We start from the raw sequence: 17,411 nt of genomic DNA, 5'->3' as shown, positions 1-17,411 counted from the left end.
CAAGTCGGCCCAACACGCACCTTCTAGGTATTATCTTCTTCCCAATATTCTGAAAATTCGGGTAGGTATCTGTACTCACAAACCATTCGTCCGAATACCCTATTTTTCCAGTAATCCGAAATGTTGGATTCGCGGATATGTCGGAAAAGCGGCGACAAGGTTGACCCGAATCCAGCCGAGCCCTTTTCCTGGCGTCAGAGAGGTACAAGCCTTGAAGGTGTGGAAAACCAGCTCAATTTCGGACGAAACGTGTCCGAGCTTTGTTTTTCCTGCAGGTCGAAAGGCACAGTGGAAATGCTTCTTTATGGTTCGACGGACTGTCCTTCCCCGTATCATCCTTTCTCCACTTGGTCCCTCCATCAATAACGCAGAGTTTTCCTGGCCGGGTCATTCTCTCCAGAGAAGCCATCTCAGCCTCAACGAATTTCCTGTGCTGGCGCCTTACATTCTTGCTGTTTCTAAACTGATCGTTCCAATCGTCGCTTGCTCAAGTTAACACCATCGTCTAGAAGTTCGCTGGTGCTCTGGTCCAGATTTTTCATTTTGCAAGACTATTGTTAGAGACAAGTGGGGTATGTCCAAGACTTCCATGTCTGTTACACTGTTTGAGTATTATTGGACTGCGAATCAGTCGCAATAGTGGTGGTGTTCGGTAACAGGTTTTCAGAAGGTGGGCCTCCGTTGATGAGGCAGACGGCACGTGATCTCGTTTAAAGGTAAACAATGTAAGGTATGATGCGAAGAAGTTCATGGGAGTACGTGTAGTTATCTTCTGACGTATATGATGCATTATGTTGAGTACCTAACCAGAGACAAATTCTATTAGGTCAAAAATGGCCCAGTGAGTAGCTAGGGCTTTTAATATTATTTATCGATCCAGGCTTGGAGTGGTTCGTACACTGGCTTGTAAGCGAGCACTAGACATAAAACTATGGTGTCAATATCTCTTGAACATACCACCTATCCAGTTCTAAGTAGCACCAAGCTACCGGCCCGTGGAACCCACTTCGAATCCTGCAGGCTATACACTTTTCACCTCAGTAATATGCCCAGGTGCGATAAGATGCAGCAAAACATGCCACTCAGACCTGTCAATGATCGGACCAGAGCACCTATACCACTCAGCACATTCTGATTCCCTAAACCCTAACTCCAGATGTCAAAATATGACCTCAAAGCCTCGAGCCCTCCTTCGAACAACAGCTACTCTCCTTGACCAACGTACTGGTCAAATTCCTGTTCGAAGGAACATCGAGCCCGGGATTCTCCGTGAAGAAATCCACCGGCTTGAGATGCAGCTGCATGATATCCACCGGCCTGTTTCAGAAATGAGCAAAATTACAGAGTTATCGGAGTAAAGTAGACTTACATAACAGGCCAGTCCTCCACTCTCGGATTATGCGTCAGCCCAAAACAACTCCAAACCACCACATCCGTATTTTTCACATCATCTCTCCTCTTCACAGCATCACTGACACCGCCAATCTCATCTTGACTTTGAAGCGTATATCTTCCGCCAGCGTATAACTCACCATCCTTGTATTTCGTCACCCAAACATGATGTTTTGCGAACTGAGCACGGCGGGATTGTATCGAATCCGGCTGGGCGAGCAAGACCTGAGTAGGCATAGGAGTGAATTTATATCCCACCGGGTGTCCACTGACAGGATTAATTTTATTCGGATTAATCATCTTGATGACTCTGTTGTGTTGTGGCGCGGCATCAAGCCATTGCGATTTCTGGATCTCAGTCTGCACGACTTCGTAGAAATTGCCCTTGGGATTTCTATGGGCTGATGTTGGGACAGGATGAGACTCTTCTGTGAGAACCGTGTTATCTGCACCATCGATCGCGGGATCTATTCGAATAGCAAAGATGTGTTGATGGTTCTGCGCGAGAACACCTGGCGAGACAACATTTCCGTACTGTGATTTCTTGCCTGCGTCAATGGAGACGACGCTGACGATGCCGGTGGCTCGAGCTTCGACCATGATGCCGCCTGCTTAGTCGAACTTGTAGGCGAAGATGTATTCGTAGTTGGCGAGGGTGATAATGAATTGGATGACAAGTTCCCGGTGTCTTGTAACGACGGCGCGGCCAGTTCGCCAATTGGAATGTTTCCAGGCGATGCCATTATCTTGCTCGTGTAGACAGACGACGTTCGGGCTGATGGTTATTGTGCCATCACCGGCTGTCTTGACTGTGTCGAAATACTGAAATATGTTAGCTAGACATCCTTTGAGAATTTTTGAAGATCGAGATACCTTGATGTGACCCAAGCAATCACATCCAAGTTGAAGGTTATTGGCACAGATTCCTGCTCCCCCATCTCCAAAGTCAAAAGCTTGCTTCCGCTGGAACGGAGCTCGAGGATCAGCGTATGGAACGGTCTGCGCAGTCAGTACATCACAGCAATCCATAGAATGGAATCATTACCATCTCGCTGACACTCAATCGATACATAACACTTCTTCCATCATATTTGATATCATGAAGTGTTGCACCCTCACGATAATTAAAGCCCACTCTGAATCTCCACTTTTGCCATTCAATCAAACTTTCATCCGTGACCTTAAACGACGGTCCATCCGGCTGCACAACATTCAACTGCTTCAAGTCTTTCCTCAAGCCACCAGGAAGAAGCTCAGGGACGTATTCAGCTGGCTGGTAACGATCCATGATATTTCCCGTTGAAGTTCCGTGGTTGAGACCGTCTTCTTCGCCGCCTGTGGCGAGATGGTCGATGCGGATAATTTCGCGAGTGCGAGCATCCATGATTGGGATTAGCGGTAATGGATAGGCGTAGAAATTGGAGTCTGCGTTCCCGATTGTGGTATCGTTGGCGAAGCAGAGGGCTTGAAAGGTTCGTCGCCATTCCTCGTCCTCGTCGGGTCCTGTTGGAAGATCAACACTTTGGATTCATTGCTATGAAGATCAAGGAGATTCATTACCTCCATATGGCCAAGGTTCGACAACGACTTCGTATTTATCTGGGATATTCAATTTGGCAATCTCTTCCTTGAAGAGAGAGGACGCAGCCACAGCAGCAGCCACATCGTCAAATTCTTTCCTATGAACAAAATCAGCCGTTACTTCCATATCTGTACACTGCATACTCACCAAGTCAAAGCAGCATGAGCCGGCTTCTCCACCACACTCTGGCTGACAATCGTCCCCTTCTGAATATCGATCAACGACTCGCAGTACTTGGCAATCTTGTCTCTCCCAATAACATCGTAAGTCACACGTGCCAGACGGGCTGGTCTTGGTGTGCTAGGTTGCAGCTTTCCATCACTCTCTAGGTCTAAGAATGGCTGCAGTTCTGCTTTTGGTGGCTCCTCGAGAGATATGGCTCGGAAATCAATGATTGAGCTTTTGTGAGAGCCCAGGACGATGTCTCGTGCACGGTGAGATTCCTCGATACTCAGAGGGATGAGGGGATGCGGTGGTGTCTTTGATTGAGGCATTATGTTTGGTGTTTGGTAGAGGATGTAGCTGAGGCTGAAGGGAGAAGGAAATGGTGTTGGAAAGTTGTGGAATGAAGGTTGATATATTATTTGTCAACTTTTAGAGCTTCTATGACCCCATCGGGGTTGGGTGCGGGGACCAGGTCAAGCCGTTCTGGCTTTTCGGTAAGCAATGTGTCGGGTATGAGCCGATCATTGGAGTTATCTTGCCCGGAAATCTGCTTATCGAAGTTTCTAACTACGAAACTGTACCACTGAAACCATGCAACATATGGTACAACTTCGTACACTACTTTCTCGAGTTTCGACTCGTTGGAGTTTCGGGTATCTCCCGGGTACGATTCGGGCCACTGGTTACCCGTGTCGAGGACACCGAAACGACGAGCACTAGAGCTGCACATCATTGGACATTCACAGGAGGCAAGGCTTGAAGCTGTACTGTATTCAGAAGCTGTAGCCGATATTGGAACAGGAGGTCGTGTTCACGACCCCGCCTTTACGGGAGATCAAGTTCAACCCCGCACTGCCCATGTAGGAGAGTGAGATAAGTAACAGGAAAACACACTTCATGTTGCCTCCAGTCCTCTGATTCTTGACTGCACTTAAGAGTTCTTCTGGATAAATTGCAAGACACATCTGTACAAAATAGCATGAATCTGCATCTACAACATGACATCCAGTTCATCCAAGGCTTCCCAAATTACTAGACACGCAGCCTATTTCCTTCTTCTCGGAACGTAAGCGATAGAGCCTGTATCGGTGTGCAAATAAATGATAGAGGTACTATGGATATCTTCCAGAGGTATGCCGCCGGGTATGGGTATCATACCCGAAATACCCAGATCTTCGCATCGCCAGATCAACGGGTATGCAGCGGTAACGCTAAAGACTAGACACCACCAACTTGGAAGGACCCTGGCTCGAACAACGGAACTGGCGGAATAGCCGTCAGATAGCAGCTCCTCCGCAAATCTTGGCTTGAAACCCCGGAATTAATTATCGTGGAGCATGCGGAATGAGACCCGCAGATAGTCGTATTTTGATAGTTATCTAGATGGATATCAGGAAGCTTGGATATCTTAATATTGATCCGTATCTGTATCCATGCCTGTGGGGTTAAGAAGCAGGACTTAAGAAGGCTATGCTGCCATCCCTTGGACCATTCTTACGTTAAAGTAATTCGAGAAACAGCCGTGTTCGCTTCCATTAACACCTAATTACACCAAATATTGCCGGGATGGCGACAAAAGAATTGGATCCCAGTGCGGATATGGAGAAGAAGCTTCCTCAGGATGTCCAAGCGACAAGTTTCGTGTCAGAAAGGGGCTATGCGGAGGAGCTTCGTCGAGACTTCTCGATCTGGTCGCTTGGCTCATTGTGTGTTTGCTTGATGGCAACGTGGGAAGCGTTGGGAAGTGTCGTTGCTGCTGCACTGACGAGTGGAGGAGCACCATGTTTGTTCTACAATTAGTATGTCCTGGCCTAAAGCGCGACCGTAAGAAGTGGAACTGACTTTGCGAAAAGCATCATTTCATTCTTTGGAACTGTAGCTATTGCGGCTTCGTTGGCCGAAATTGCATCGATATACCCCACTGCCGGAGGTACATCCTGCCCATCTCAACTCCTACTTATCGTATGGGCTTTGAATTACGGCTGACAACAAACAGGTCAATACCACTGGGTCGCAGCACTTGCGCCCAAAAATCAAATGCTTGTGGCATCCTGGTTCACTGGCTGGATCTCAATCGGCGGACAAATCGTTCTTACGGCATCTGCAGCGTTCGCAGCTGGACTGCAACTGCAGGCTTTGATCACAGTGAACAACGATGGCTACATCCCGCAGCGCTGGCAAGGAATGCTCTTCTACTGGATGATCATCCTATATGCCGCTGTGGTGAATATCTGGGGATCCAAGGTTCTCCCGCATACAAATCTTGCATCTGGTTCGTCCCCATCACACGCGCATGCTCTAGAGCTCGCTAATACTTTGCAGGAGTACTGCACATCGGAGGTTTCATAGCAATCATGGCAGTCTTGGGTGCCATGGCTCCGAAACATAATGCTGATTACGTCTTCGTCGAAGTGACAAACAGCAGCGGCTGGTCCAATCAGGGTGTTTCATGGTTGGTCGGTCTCCTCAGCACAGTTTATCCTTTCCTCGGATACGATGCCGCTTGCCATTTGGCAGAGGAGATGCCGCGACCAGAGCGGAATGTACCAATTGCTATGGTGGGTAGTGTTGTGGTCAATGGCATCATGGGATTTGGATATGCGATAATGCTCTTGTTCTCGCTTGGTGATCTCGAAGGGCTCCTTACTTCTGCAACTGGATTTCCATTCATGCAACTCTTCTTGAACGTTACCAAGAGCAGTGGTGGAGCAACAGTCCTGATCTTGATACCAACCATGATCGCAGTCGCTGGTGAGTTAACTGTCCTCAAGCCACCTTCCTCCGCCCAGTATTTTGAGATCAAGTCCTCCCAACATGTCAACTCCACTCTCGGACAATCGCTGATTTAGTGGTCGTAGCCAATGCGGCCGGATGTACCTCAACCTCCCGCACATTCTGGGCTTTCGCAAGAGACTCTGCAACGCCGTATTCCAAATACTTCTCGCATGTCAATACTTCATTGCAAGTTCCAGTACGGGCTGTGGTTCTAGTCACCATTTGCGAATTGCTTCTGGGCTTTATCTACCTCGGAAATAGTACTGCATTCAATGCAGTCCTTTCCATGGCAATTCTCGGGATGTATACCTCATACCTGCTACCAATTGTTTACATGACAATATATGGCAGAAGGAAGATGGCCGGCAAATTTGGTCCTTTCAGGCTGGGCAATACACTTGGTATGATTACCAACGTGACTGCGACATGCTGGCTGTTGGTTGCAATTGTGTTCAGTACATTCCCAACATTGCAACCTGTGACTCCACAGAACATGAACTATTCCATTGTCGTCATGGGTGGCTGGTTGGTTGTTGGGGTAATGTTCTTCTTTTTGTCGGGTAAAGGTAAGTATGCAGGGCCTATCTTGTAAGTGGCGAAGAAGCAATTGCAGCCCATGGTTTGAGGTTTCCAGGATGGTTATCAGTACTGTTCCGAATAGCATTTCCAATCGGAAGAAGCGAGCTTTACAAAGTCTAACTTCATAGGCCACTCATATAAATATCGTCCTCGGCGTGTTGGTGTTGTGATGTGAGATTGAGACGCATTCTCAAAGATGGAAAAGTCTCATCCAGGATAGCTGTTGATATTTTCAAGCCCAAACCCACCATCAAGGAGGCCGCGTAGCTGTACATCGAATGCAAAGAATTCATCAGATGCGTCACCAAAGTCTCGCAGAAATCCCCAGTCTTCAGTGGAGAACTGTGGGACTTGCTCAACCGCAGTAGTGTGACTTCCATTGGACAGATTAGGCCCAGGGGCAGGAAGTGCTGGTGTAGCCGTTCCAGACGGATATCTCTGGCTTGAATGGGAGCCTTCAGGTGCTAAACGAGCGAAAACCCATATTAATATGACTGAATTATACATGTAGATATTTCCTGAATATTGCAATGAAATCGCTGGGAACGGATTTGATCGGGCGTGGATCAAGGCAAAGGCAAAAGAAGTCAGGATACTCACTGGGTGACCGCAGGGCCCTGGGGTTAGAGCTATTCAGAGCTCGGAGTTCTTGTGGAAGGTCGAACACTGGCAGGTCAGTCAACTGATTCCTTTCAAAGTTCACAAAGGACGGAAATGGTTGAGAGTTGATGAGGAAATCGGCTGTGAACTCACTTTCAGACAACACCTGGTGTCGAGCACCAGCGCTTTTCCATGACTTGCCCAGTATTGACAGCCAACGTATGCAAAGTTTCAGCCGTCTGCTCGTTTCCGGAGTTGGTTCTTTCGACATTTTCGAGTGGTATAGTAAAGTACTCGCGGCAGTGAAGACGCTAAATACCATGTCACATGGCAGTCCCAGCAAACGATCGATATACTTCTCGAGAACAATGCAAATGTTGTTTGCTGCTTCCAAGCACACGTCAAGTGGGTGGGGAGACTCGCTTGCGGCAGGATTTGAAGACCATCTTGCAATGAAAGGTCGATGGAGGAGTATCGTGCAGTGCCAGTTGATCTGTCCTTATTAGATTATGCGAGACAGAATTGGCTTTTAAACTTACCACATAGTTGGTAACAGCTGCAGGCACAGATGTCAAGTCTTTGCTCAAGTCCAGCCGGAGTGGCGAAGCTTCCATTTGTCGTTCCCACTCCTGCAAAACAGCCCACAGTTCCATCCGTTTTGCTTGCCCGACGGCTTGGTTATCGCGGATGGTTCTCCTGGCAACGATCCCGTAGATTTCTCTGGCCACCCTTTCGAAAATCTTGGACAATTCGATGGTCGAATGAAGACCAGACAGAGTGCGTAACTTGATAGACGTGTTTCGAAATTGCCCAGGAGTCTGTTGGTTCCCAGCCTGGGTAGACATCAACTCGAATTCGTCGGCCTCGGAGACGGAAGGATATGGCGTGTCAGTTTCCTCGGCTCGTAGTATGACTATTTAAAATGTTAGCATGATTTGCTCTAAAGCCCGTCCATAATTTTGTGCATCGGAGCAGGATCCCAAAACCAAAGAGCTGGCTTCCTATCGTGAAGGTGGACTTACCTGGCTTGCCCATGTCAGAAGAGATCATTTTGTCGAGGACATACAGATTCCACCACAATCTAGACTTCACTTCAACCTGGATCGGATCATCGGAATCGCTTTGACGATGTAATCTAAGATCAATAGCCATTCCCGCCGCCACAGAACAAAGAATCGCAGCTTGAGCATACTCCGCAACGCCATGTTGTTGTAAAGTGAGAATAGTCAAAACCTGACAGGCCGTTATTGACGGTGACAGTGCATTTATCATCTGCGGTTCCTTGCTGCCACTACCCTGCTGAAGAATATCCAAAGCCTCCTGCAAAAACTGTCTGGGTTCGGGGTATTTTTGGAGAACACTGTTGGGAGTATGCTGTGCTGGCCTATCTACGCAGGAAGCAATGCAATATATGGCTGCGACGAGAGCTGGGTGCATCATGTCCGCCGGGGATCCATAGTCCATGGACTGAGAAAAACGGTTATTAGCATTAAATTCAAACATTCCAACATAAGATATGAAGAATTGATTGGGAACACTTACGGTATACAGCGGCTTGTACAGCATCGGCCATAGCGGGTGCATACAATTGAAGTATGTCTGCAGTAGTCGAGAAGAAAGCTCCGGCGACACATTGCGGACAGAACTGGGAGCTGGAGTTGGTCGCGGAGGTATTCGAGAAGCTTGTTGATTCTCCAAAGGTGTGTAAGGACTCTGTGAAGCTGTGTTTTGGGCCGGACTTAGGGAAGTATATGTCCGCGGAGGCGGTCGTGGTCGTGGACTTTCCCCAATGCTCGTTCTTGCTCTGCTACGCTTCGATATACCGTACGTGCACTCAATTTGTTTATGCTGACAAGGCGTACAAGTAGGGAAAGTTCCATCGCACTGTATTTATTCCCATGTGTTAGTATGAGTTATGTTAAGATAATTGGAGGTATCTCTCGCTGGATGTACTCGCCTTGACCTTCTTTAACCCACAAGGCTGACAAGCCTGCGAGACACGTTTCCGCGGTGGAGGGGCTTGTGGATCCGAAGACATGGACAGCGCTTGACAGGAGTCGCTTGGTCGGTCTAATGCACTTTGAAGGGGTGTCCTGGGTCGAGTGCGCGACTCTTGGTTCGGGTATGCTGGGTTGATGGAAGGTTGATTGTGGTATTGAAATTGAATGCGCCGGGTAAAATCGCGGCTGGGGCTGCATCTCAACCGGGATACTGTAGCCGAATAACCGCCCGGCGCTAATCCGTATGTCCTGCTCACAACAGTGTTCGGATATGCGAGGACTACTGTTGAACTTGTATTGCTTTGAAGATCGGTAAACAGTCTTACTCCGCTAGAAATCCTGCCTGGATATGGGGGAGGAACTGACGGCAGGGGCTGCTTCCCCGACCGGATGGCTGTGGCAAGCTATGGAAACGAGTATATTCATGACATCTGAGGATGTAAGGCTTTGCTTAGGTTATTAGATCATTATGTATCTTCTACCTTGCACGTTATCCAATAGTCACCAGGAAAGACTTGGGACTCCCATTGACATATCCAGACTGATCGACCCCACCACCCCCAGCTGGCACATCATCATAAGGAATCGCATAACCCCTCCCATCAATATTCGCCTCATGCACCAACCTCGCATAATGATTCGTGACCGGCAACTTGTAAAAATCGACAACCTTCTCGGCATTTGGATGGACCTGTTCGTTCAACAGGGTCGTCCGATTAAACCCTGCACTGATCCTCGCAGTCAGCGGTCCCAAAGCCCAGCATTGTTAGCAAATGGACCAGAACTGCATCCAAAGATATCTGCTGTGGATGGTTTGCAGAAAGAACCTATGCCGGGAAACTCGAGCTCGCCGCTTCCGCAGTGCCCGCCGACTTTACCCCATTGGGCGTGTGTGTCGATTGCGAGATGGCATTTGCTGTACATGTCCCAGACTTGATTGACGTAGGGCTCGAAATAGCCTTTGAAGAGATTTCCTCCCGCCATTACGATTCCATTGTTGGGACTCATGACTCGTAGAGATTTTCTGCATAGGAATTAGTGATCAAGCACTCAAATGTCACCAGAAGCGGGAGCCACATACCCATTGGCTTCATAGACAAGCTTACTCCAATCTTTGTTATCTTGTGCTCTTAAGCCATCAACTATATGTTGGAATCCGTCTGGTTTCAATCCAAGGACTTTCTGCTCCGCCCCATCTTTAGGTGTGAGCGTCAATGACACCGACAAGCTGACAAAGTCCACATAACTGATATTCGCGTAGATTGAATTGTTCGCGAATGTAAATTCACAAAAGTCCCAGGTCAAGTTGATATTTGGATCGCTGGGATTTGATATTGATGGCTCGACGAGAGCAGGGCCAGGATTGACCAGAAACTTGATAAGGTGGTCAGCTACCTTTCCAAAGAAACAGAGTCGAGGAACGTGGCTCCCCAATAACTCACCTTCAATTCAGTATCAACGGAGAACCAAATACGACCTCCAGCAAGCTGGGGAATGGTGACCGTGATCGTACTCCCCGGAGCACCCAGTTTAATCGAACAATTTTCCGACAATGGTTGAAGGATATCCGAAGGTGAGTCAGGATAGTACGGAGTTTTGCCGTCGGCTTTCATCAAGCATACGTGATTTCCTTTGTCGAGTGCGAGACCAGTGATATAAGCATAGACATTACTGGCCTTTGTTCGATTCTGAAGCTGGATATCCATTGTAGGAGACATGCTTGCGGCGGGTGCTGGTGGTTTTGGTGTAGCGAATTTGGAGGAATGAGCTGCGCCGAGGACTTTCTAGAAAGCTGAGCGTATTGCTTGATTGAAGTGAGAACGTCTGCTTACCTTAAACAGAGACATCGAATAGTGTCGAAGAGATCAAAGACACGAAGTACGGGATGTGGAACTTTATGTGGGAGTGAGATGTCAACAATATAGCCGAATGGTCTTCAGCCCAAGCCCGGCGACAGGAGACTCCCCAAACAAGTGGTTCACTAGCTCTCCTTGAAGCCCGGTATACTGCCACAAGGAAATTATTAATTGCTGGCTTGCCAGTAATGGTCTTTTAAAGGTGTTACTGTAGGTTGGAAATTGTGTTTGAAAGTTGTCAGCATCAAAGAAACCGCCAAAATGTTGGAATCCTTGGAAGCAAGATAGCGTCATGACAAGACCGCTGCTGACTAATGATGCAGATGCAACCAGGTGGTGGGGGAAGGATGCAGCAGGATAAGAAATCTAAATTGTTATTGAAGTTACTGTCATACTTGGAAATCTATGCCAGAGTATAGATTTAGGGTGGGTAACTACGCGTTACATGAAAGCTTATCCCGGGGCCAGGGTAACCATAGGATGATAGGATGGCCAGCTTGTGACATAGTTACCATCCTTAGCTAATTCCTCAAGGCTCATAGGGACTGCACTTAAACCAATCGGCTTCGAACGTAGACGAAGCTTTGAGCTGAATGTATACCAGCAGCTACTTATTAAGGATAGGAGTTGATGTCAGAAGAGACTCCGGAGCCAGTTCCACGTGACATGTTTCCTTACACGTCATGTAGGTAGGTACCTTGCGCAACTTTAGGTAGATATCTCTCCAGCGCACAGGGCGAATCTCTCTTTTTTCATCCACTGATATAGTAATGTGACGGAGCATTCTTCAACCTCACAATTGGAGACCGATATCAATGCTTGTAATAAAACGAGATATCACAAATGCTCATCTCCTCCGACATCAATTTTTCCAAAGAAACGGTCGACCTCGAAACCCCACAGTTATTTCAGTAGCTATGACACGGCCACAATTTTTATGCGCTTTAACTGTCCAATCAAAATGTTTCTTAAGAGTATTATCTAGAGCTCAATGGTGATCATTGTGGATGGCCGGCTGGGCGGCGATTATGAGTCTCGAGTTGGAGGGTAGCACTAAATCACCAAATGCGGGGTACGGGACGGGAATGCGAAGCTTGTGAACAAAGCATCTAAATATATATATAGATCACAAATTGATGTTATCGACATAAGAATTCTTGTATATTCTCAAATACAACACTGTAAGCTCGTCGCAATGCCACTCCAATATCTTGATGCTTTGGTTGTGGGGACTGGCTTTGGTGGGATCTACCAGCTGAAGATGCTTCGAGACCAGGGTCTGAAGGTCAAGGCAATTGACAAAGCATCGGATGTTGGGGGAACATGGTATTGGAATCGCTATCCAGGAGCCATGTCTGAGTGAGTTTGAAAATTTTCCATTCACAGAACCTCAACTGACCAAAATACAGCACATATTCTCTTCTGTATAGATTCTCTTGGGACCATCAAGATCTTATGGAGTATCCCTGGAATACACAATATCTTCAAGGGCCTGATATCTTGAAATACCTCCAACATGTGGTCAAACGACACGACCTCAGGAAAGATATGCAATTCGAAACGGAAATGCAGTCCGCCGAATGGAACGAGTCAGAGGGACGATGGATCGTGGGACTTTCAACTGGTGAAACCTGGAGTGTGAAGTACCTCGTGACAGGCCTTGGTCTACTCTCGAAAACCAACTTCCCAGCAATCCCCAACCTCGAAAAATTCGAAGGAGAGCTGTATCACAGCGCAAATTGGCCCAGGGATGCCGATTTGAAAGGCAAGCGAGTTGGTGTGATCGGCAACGGGTCAACGGGAGTGCAGCTCATCACCGCAATTGCCCAGCAGGATGAAGTGAAAGAACTGCTTTGCTTCCAGCGTAACCCACAATACACCGTACCAGCAGGAAACGGAAAACTGTCCCAACAGGAACGCCAAGAAATCAATGAGAACTACCAGGAGATCTGGGAGAAGGCCAAACAGAGTTATTTTGCATTCGGGTTTGATGAAACCTCGCGGCCTACATTTAGCGTGAGTCCCGAAGAGCGTGAGAAGATTTACGAAGAGGCATGGCGGATCGGCAACGGTTTCCGCTTCATGTTTTGGACATTTGGGGACATTGCCGTTGATGAGAAGGCCAATGTTGAGGCACAAGATTTCATCAAGAAGAAGATTCGGCAGATTGTGAAAGACCCGGAGAAGGCTCGTAAACTATGTCCAACCGAATTGTACGCCAGAAGACCTCTCTGTGATTCTGGGTACTATGAACAGTTTAACCGAGACAATGTTGACATTGTGGATATCAAGACCAATCCGATCACGGAGCTCACTCCCGTTGGCGTGAAAACAGCTGACGGAAAGGTGTATGAGCTCGATGTCCTGATATGCGCAACGGGTTTTGATGCTGTCGATGGAAATTACACACGAATTGCCATCAAAGGGCGAGAAGGCGAATCGCTGAAGGACCACTGGTCAGCCATCGGCCCAACGTCATACCTTGGGATCATGGTTCCGAATTTCCCCAATCTTTTCATGATTCTAGGTCCGAATGGACCCTTTGCCAACTTGCCCCCTGCGATTGAAGCTCAGTACGTGTTATGTCCTGACATCTTGGCATCCCTTGTTCATTCATTCTCTCTCGTTCTGGGAAAGACTAATACCTGCAAGTAGACTTGCTAATTTTGTTTACAGAGTCGAAATTATCTCCGATCTCATTGCCCGTACTGAACAGTCAACTTCAGCCAAAGCTACCAGACAAAAAAATGAAGTCAACGGAGCCAATGGTGCACACGCGAACGGGAGCACCAAAGGAGAAAAACCAATACGAGGGGTAATTGAAGCAGAGCGCGAAGCAGAAGATAATTGGACACAACGCTGTGAGAAACTCTCTGCTTCTAGTCTGTTCCGGAAGGTGGACTCGTGGGTGTTTGGTAAGAATATACCTGGTAAGAAAAAGGCTGTCATGTTCTACTTTGGGGGCCTTGGTCCATATATTAAGGAAGCCTCAGGACTGGTCGAGGACATGAAGGGATTCAGAATTTCTTGATCGAACGATCGAAATTCGGACCTTCATGTTATCCAAGTGTTTCGTCTATGCGTCTCTATTCGTAAACGGTCGATGTCATTGCCGTAACCTTTTGCGTTGAAATTTTGAGAGAGTGTCTGTCTCACAGAAGTTTAAGTGACTGGCCTCGTGAGAAGGGGCGAGGAAAGCACAAAGATTGCGGTCAGATGATGGTGGGATAATAATATCCTCTATTAATTTGAAAGCAGCATAATTGATCGATTCAATTGATTATGTAGAATTTAAAATTCAGCACTGACAAAACAAATGCGACCGCACAATCAAAAAACCAGTAAATATCGCCGTGTGGAGTTCGGGCCGGGCCAAGTGTCCGATAACCGAGAACCAAGCCTAATTTCATGAGTTTGTTTACATTTGATTCGCCACCACCAAAGCGGGGGTGATGACATACATGAACTCGCAGCATGCTCCAAGTTTTCAACTTGCCAATATTCAGTTGGGATCACTAGTATATAACGCAGCTTCAAACTTCAGGTTTTGTCTACCCCGCTCGAATTCTTGATCCATCTCCGGGAACAAAATGGCTGGCAAAACAGTATTTCTCATCGGCCCTGGCTTCATCGGTCTTGAAGTACTGGCCGAGCTCCTGAAAGAGGGCTACCAAGTCACGACACTAGTGAGAAGGGAGGAAGCTGCCGCAGACCTCAAGACGAAAGGCGTCAACACCATCATGGGCACCCTCTCTGATCTCGACCTCATTACCAGCACCTCCGCCGATTCAGACATCGTCATTCACACCGCAACTGCAGACGACAAACCATCAGCTGAAGCTGTACTGGACGGTATCACCAAGCGAGCTGCTACAGGAAAGAGCACCATCTACATCCACACCAGTGGGTGCAGCGAAATTGTCGACGACTCACATGGAGCCTATGTCAGCGACAAGATATACGAGGACGACAAACCCGAAACCATTGATGCATTGCCCGACACAGCACATCACCGAAGCATCGACTTGGTCATTCTCAAAAGACGAAAGGAATTAGGGACCCAGGCCAAAATCTCCATCATTCTCCCACCCCTCATCTATGGGGTTGGCAAAGCATCCGGGCGGCTGTCAATCCAAATTCCTGCTATGGCAAAATTTGCCCTCAAGCACGGCTATGCTGGCTATGTTGGAGCTGGCGAATCTGTTTGGGGACATGTCCATGTGTCCGATCTTGCTCGGGGCTATCTGCTCATTCTTCACTGGATGGAACAGGCTAGTCCCGAGAAAGTTTTGGGGAACCCGTATTTCTTTGCTGAGAACGGAGAGGAGCATTCGTGGAAGAAGTGTGCGGAGGAAATTGGGAAGGCTTTGTACAACGGGGGCAAGATCAAGGATCCTAAGCCAAGAGAAATACCTGAGAGTTTGTATGGAGATATCTTTGGAGAGATGTCGTTGACCGTTGTTGGTGAGAATTCGCGGAACCGTGCGAATAGGTTGCGCGCTCTGGGATGGAAACCAGTTGAGAAGTCTTCTTTCCAGTCACTGCGTGAGGATGAGATTCCTGCTTTGTTGAAGCAGGAGGGGAAATGATTGGCTTGGCAAAATTGACTGCTGTGGTGTGAGAATATGGGCTGTTGGGTGCTCAATGTTAACCAAGTTTCCTTACAAATAATAGAAGCAATCTTGCCGCATCATACTTCGAGCTACAGTCATGAGATGGAGACCTTTGACGACCGTAACCTCGCCGGGCGTGTATTGAGATAAGTCCAAATTTATTCACAGCTCTTTTTCCTGATCAAACATGCTCTATTGTCTTCCAGGTGGCTTCCGAATTCTCACTCGCAAGATCGTGGTACAGCATGTTGCACAGAAATTCAGTCACCAGATCTAGTTTGATGTACTCGAGCCAAAGTTTCGATCCAATCCATCTGGAAATAGAACCTTGGGAATGGTTGAAAGCTGAGTCGACTTCAGTCCAATGTGTCTGGGTCCACAAGGGACACAAGATGATTACCGTTATCTTGGCCGAGCCAGCTGAACCCTAGACATTGACATCGGTTCCGTGTAACATCGATTCGACAGCATGCGCGAACAAAAGTACCATGAACACGAGAGTAGTCTAGCTACTCGGTCACCGTCCCAGAAACCTCCTTGAATATAGCTACCGAAGTGTATGTAAGGTTTTGACCCAATACAAGATCAAACTCATCAACAGCCACCATGTCAGACAGCCTCATTTTGAAAGCGATCGTCTTTGTGAGCTTCCTCGCATTCTCACTCTGTCAGAATGCAACGACATTCAATTACGGATTCCTTCTTCCAAGCGGCACTAGAATAATCCACGGCGAAGGAAGTTTCGTCAAGGATGCCTACCCTCCAGAACTACATATCCCAGCCACACTTCGCATCCTGAATCCAGGTCATACGATTGACCCAACGACACCAAGCGTGAGTGGTCTAAGCAACTCTCCCACAGCATTTCTTACCCATAATCAACTGACCATACACCCCCCTTCTAGTGGTCTGGCTCTTTGGGCATCGTCGAGTTCAACACCACTGTCCGAATGCCACGGCACGTTCACCTTGCCGCCAAGAAGCACGGTCCCGGCCAACGTCTCGTTGCAGAGAGAATCACAGTCCTTAACGGCGTTGCAGTCACCGAACAAGCAGGCAAATTGTTCGTTATCCCACCGAACAGTATGGTTATTGCAGCTGCAGGTGTTCCACACGCCTGGACTGCAGCTCCTCCAGGTATTGACTTCCAAGCACTTGGAATCTCGGGCAGCGAGAAGTTGGTTTCAACGGGGAAATTCACGGCTATATTTGAGTATGAGGATAATACTGGGTTCTATGCGACAGCTCAGACGGAGGTTATCAAGAGGGCCGAGGATTATGTGCAGGCTACGGATTTGCAGAGTATTCGGATTCCAGAGTTGTCGATTGAGCAGTTGAAGAGGAAAGGTTCTTGGGTGTGGGGAAGGGAAGCAAAGAGGTTTTAAGCACCTTATGATGTGAACAATGGGATGTCAAGCAGCCGAGTTGGTCTGATTGCATTTCGACTATTCACTGTGATGTCCGTTAGGACTTCGCCTCCTGTCCAAAATGATGCCAGCTAAGTAGTTCATCGATAAGTTAAAATGATCAAGTCCAGACTAGTTCAATGTATTGTTTGGCTTGCTGAATTATAGTAATTTGCGGACTTCTGAAACTTGACTGCAGTTATGTGTTTACTTCGGCACGACATATTAAAACCAAAGAACGGGTCGGCAGAATAAGCGAGTGCACTGTTTCAGAACAACATCTGACAATGGGGCATGTTGCTAGCCCCAGCTGCTTGGCATGTCTTGCTTACTTTTGAGCAGATCTTGCCTAGGTCGCACTACTTTATATCATAATGCTAAGCTGGGTAGACGCTAAGGATCTCTATTGCAGCAAAGCACTCCAAGGCCGCGAATGGAAACCG

General features: G+C 47.7%; 8 protein-coding genes across 9 annotated transcripts; 4 read left to right on the top strand and 4 right to left on the bottom strand.

Moving 5' to 3' along the window:
• Window positions 1–1,172: 1,172 nt before the first annotated feature.
• Window positions 1,173–1,992, bottom strand: ONS95_009145 (uncharacterized protein; the record flags this gene model as incomplete). Its single annotated transcript, XM_058502716.1, has 2 exons — window positions 1,173–1,317; window positions 1,370–1,992. The coding sequence occupies 2 exons, from the start codon at window positions 1,990–1,992 to the stop codon at window positions 1,173–1,175; spliced, it is 768 nt and encodes a 255-aa protein (XP_058361645.1).
• Window positions 1,993–2,004: 12 nt separating this feature from the next.
• ONS95_009144 (uncharacterized protein) lies at window positions 2,005–3,468 on the bottom strand (the record flags this gene model as incomplete). The annotated part of the gene is made up of 5 exons (XM_058502715.1): window positions 2,005–2,214; window positions 2,266–2,391; window positions 2,438–2,895; window positions 2,953–3,071; window positions 3,122–3,468. The coding sequence occupies 5 exons, from the start codon at window positions 3,466–3,468 to the stop codon at window positions 2,005–2,007; spliced, it is 1,260 nt and encodes a 419-aa protein (XP_058361644.1).
• Window positions 3,469–3,872: 404 nt separating this feature from the next.
• Window positions 3,873–6,506, top strand: ONS95_009143 (uncharacterized protein; the record flags this gene model as incomplete). Of its 2 annotated transcripts, XM_058502713.1 has the most annotated exons (5): window positions 3,873–4,938; window positions 4,993–5,069; window positions 5,136–5,411; window positions 5,462–5,890; window positions 5,998–6,506. In XM_058502713.1, the coding sequence occupies exons 1-5, from the start codon at window positions 4,706–4,708 to the stop codon at window positions 6,504–6,506; spliced, it is 1,524 nt and encodes a 507-aa protein (XP_058361642.1). In that variant the 5' UTR covers window positions 3,873–4,705. The 2 variants fall into 2 exon arrangements, with proteins under 2 accessions (XP_058361642.1, XP_058361643.1); XM_058502714.1 differs by having other exon boundaries at window positions 3,873–5,411.
• A 194-nt stretch (window positions 6,507–6,700) lies between these two features.
• ONS95_009142 (uncharacterized protein) lies at window positions 6,701–9,131 on the bottom strand (the record flags this gene model as incomplete). Its single annotated transcript, XM_058502712.1, has 7 exons — window positions 6,701–6,957; window positions 7,094–7,159; window positions 7,247–7,586; window positions 7,633–8,006; window positions 8,116–8,560; window positions 8,636–8,977; window positions 9,051–9,131. The coding sequence occupies 7 exons, from the start codon at window positions 9,129–9,131 to the stop codon at window positions 6,701–6,703; spliced, it is 1,905 nt and encodes a 634-aa protein (XP_058361641.1).
• A 365-nt stretch (window positions 9,132–9,496) lies between these two features.
• Window positions 9,497–11,271, bottom strand: ONS95_009141 (uncharacterized protein). The gene is made up of 3 exons (XM_058502711.1): window positions 10,536–11,271; window positions 10,175–10,467; window positions 9,497–10,117 (listed from the first exon to the last, which is right to left on the bottom strand). Exons 1-3 carry the CDS (start codon window positions 10,809–10,811, stop codon window positions 9,835–9,837), a joined length of 852 nt encoding a protein of 283 aa, XP_058361640.1. The 5' UTR covers window positions 10,812–11,271; the 3' UTR covers window positions 9,497–9,834.
• A 400-nt stretch (window positions 11,272–11,671) lies between these two features.
• ONS95_009140 (uncharacterized protein) lies at window positions 11,672–14,277 on the top strand. The gene is made up of 3 exons (XM_058502710.1): window positions 11,672–12,308; window positions 12,359–13,522; window positions 13,626–14,277. Exons 1-3 carry the CDS (start codon window positions 12,145–12,147, stop codon window positions 13,978–13,980), a joined length of 1,683 nt encoding a protein of 560 aa, XP_058361639.1. The 5' UTR covers window positions 11,672–12,144; the 3' UTR covers window positions 13,981–14,277.
• A 262-nt stretch (window positions 14,278–14,539) lies between these two features.
• On the top strand, window positions 14,540–15,538 carry ONS95_009139 (uncharacterized protein; the record flags this gene model as incomplete). Its single annotated transcript, XM_058502709.1, has 1 exon — window positions 14,540–15,538. The coding sequence occupies one exon, from the start codon at window positions 14,540–14,542 to the stop codon at window positions 15,536–15,538; it is 999 nt and encodes a 332-aa protein (XP_058361638.1).
• A 630-nt stretch (window positions 15,539–16,168) lies between these two features.
• Window positions 16,169–16,947, top strand: ONS95_009138 (uncharacterized protein; the record flags this gene model as incomplete). The annotated part of the gene is made up of 2 exons (XM_058502708.1): window positions 16,169–16,396; window positions 16,468–16,947. The coding sequence occupies 2 exons, from the start codon at window positions 16,169–16,171 to the stop codon at window positions 16,945–16,947; spliced, it is 708 nt and encodes a 235-aa protein (XP_058361637.1).
• Between the last annotated feature and the right edge of the window lie 464 nt (window positions 16,948–17,411).

The sequence above is a fragment of the Cadophora gregata genome, assembly GCF_030347475.1.
Source record: "Cadophora gregata isolate MNR1 chromosome Unknown scaffold_3, whole genome shotgun sequence".
In the NCBI taxonomy this organism is placed as follows: domain Eukaryota; kingdom Fungi; phylum Ascomycota; class Leotiomycetes; order Helotiales; family Ploettnerulaceae; genus Cadophora; species Cadophora gregata.
This window is presented reverse-complemented; position numbering and strand designations above follow the sequence as displayed.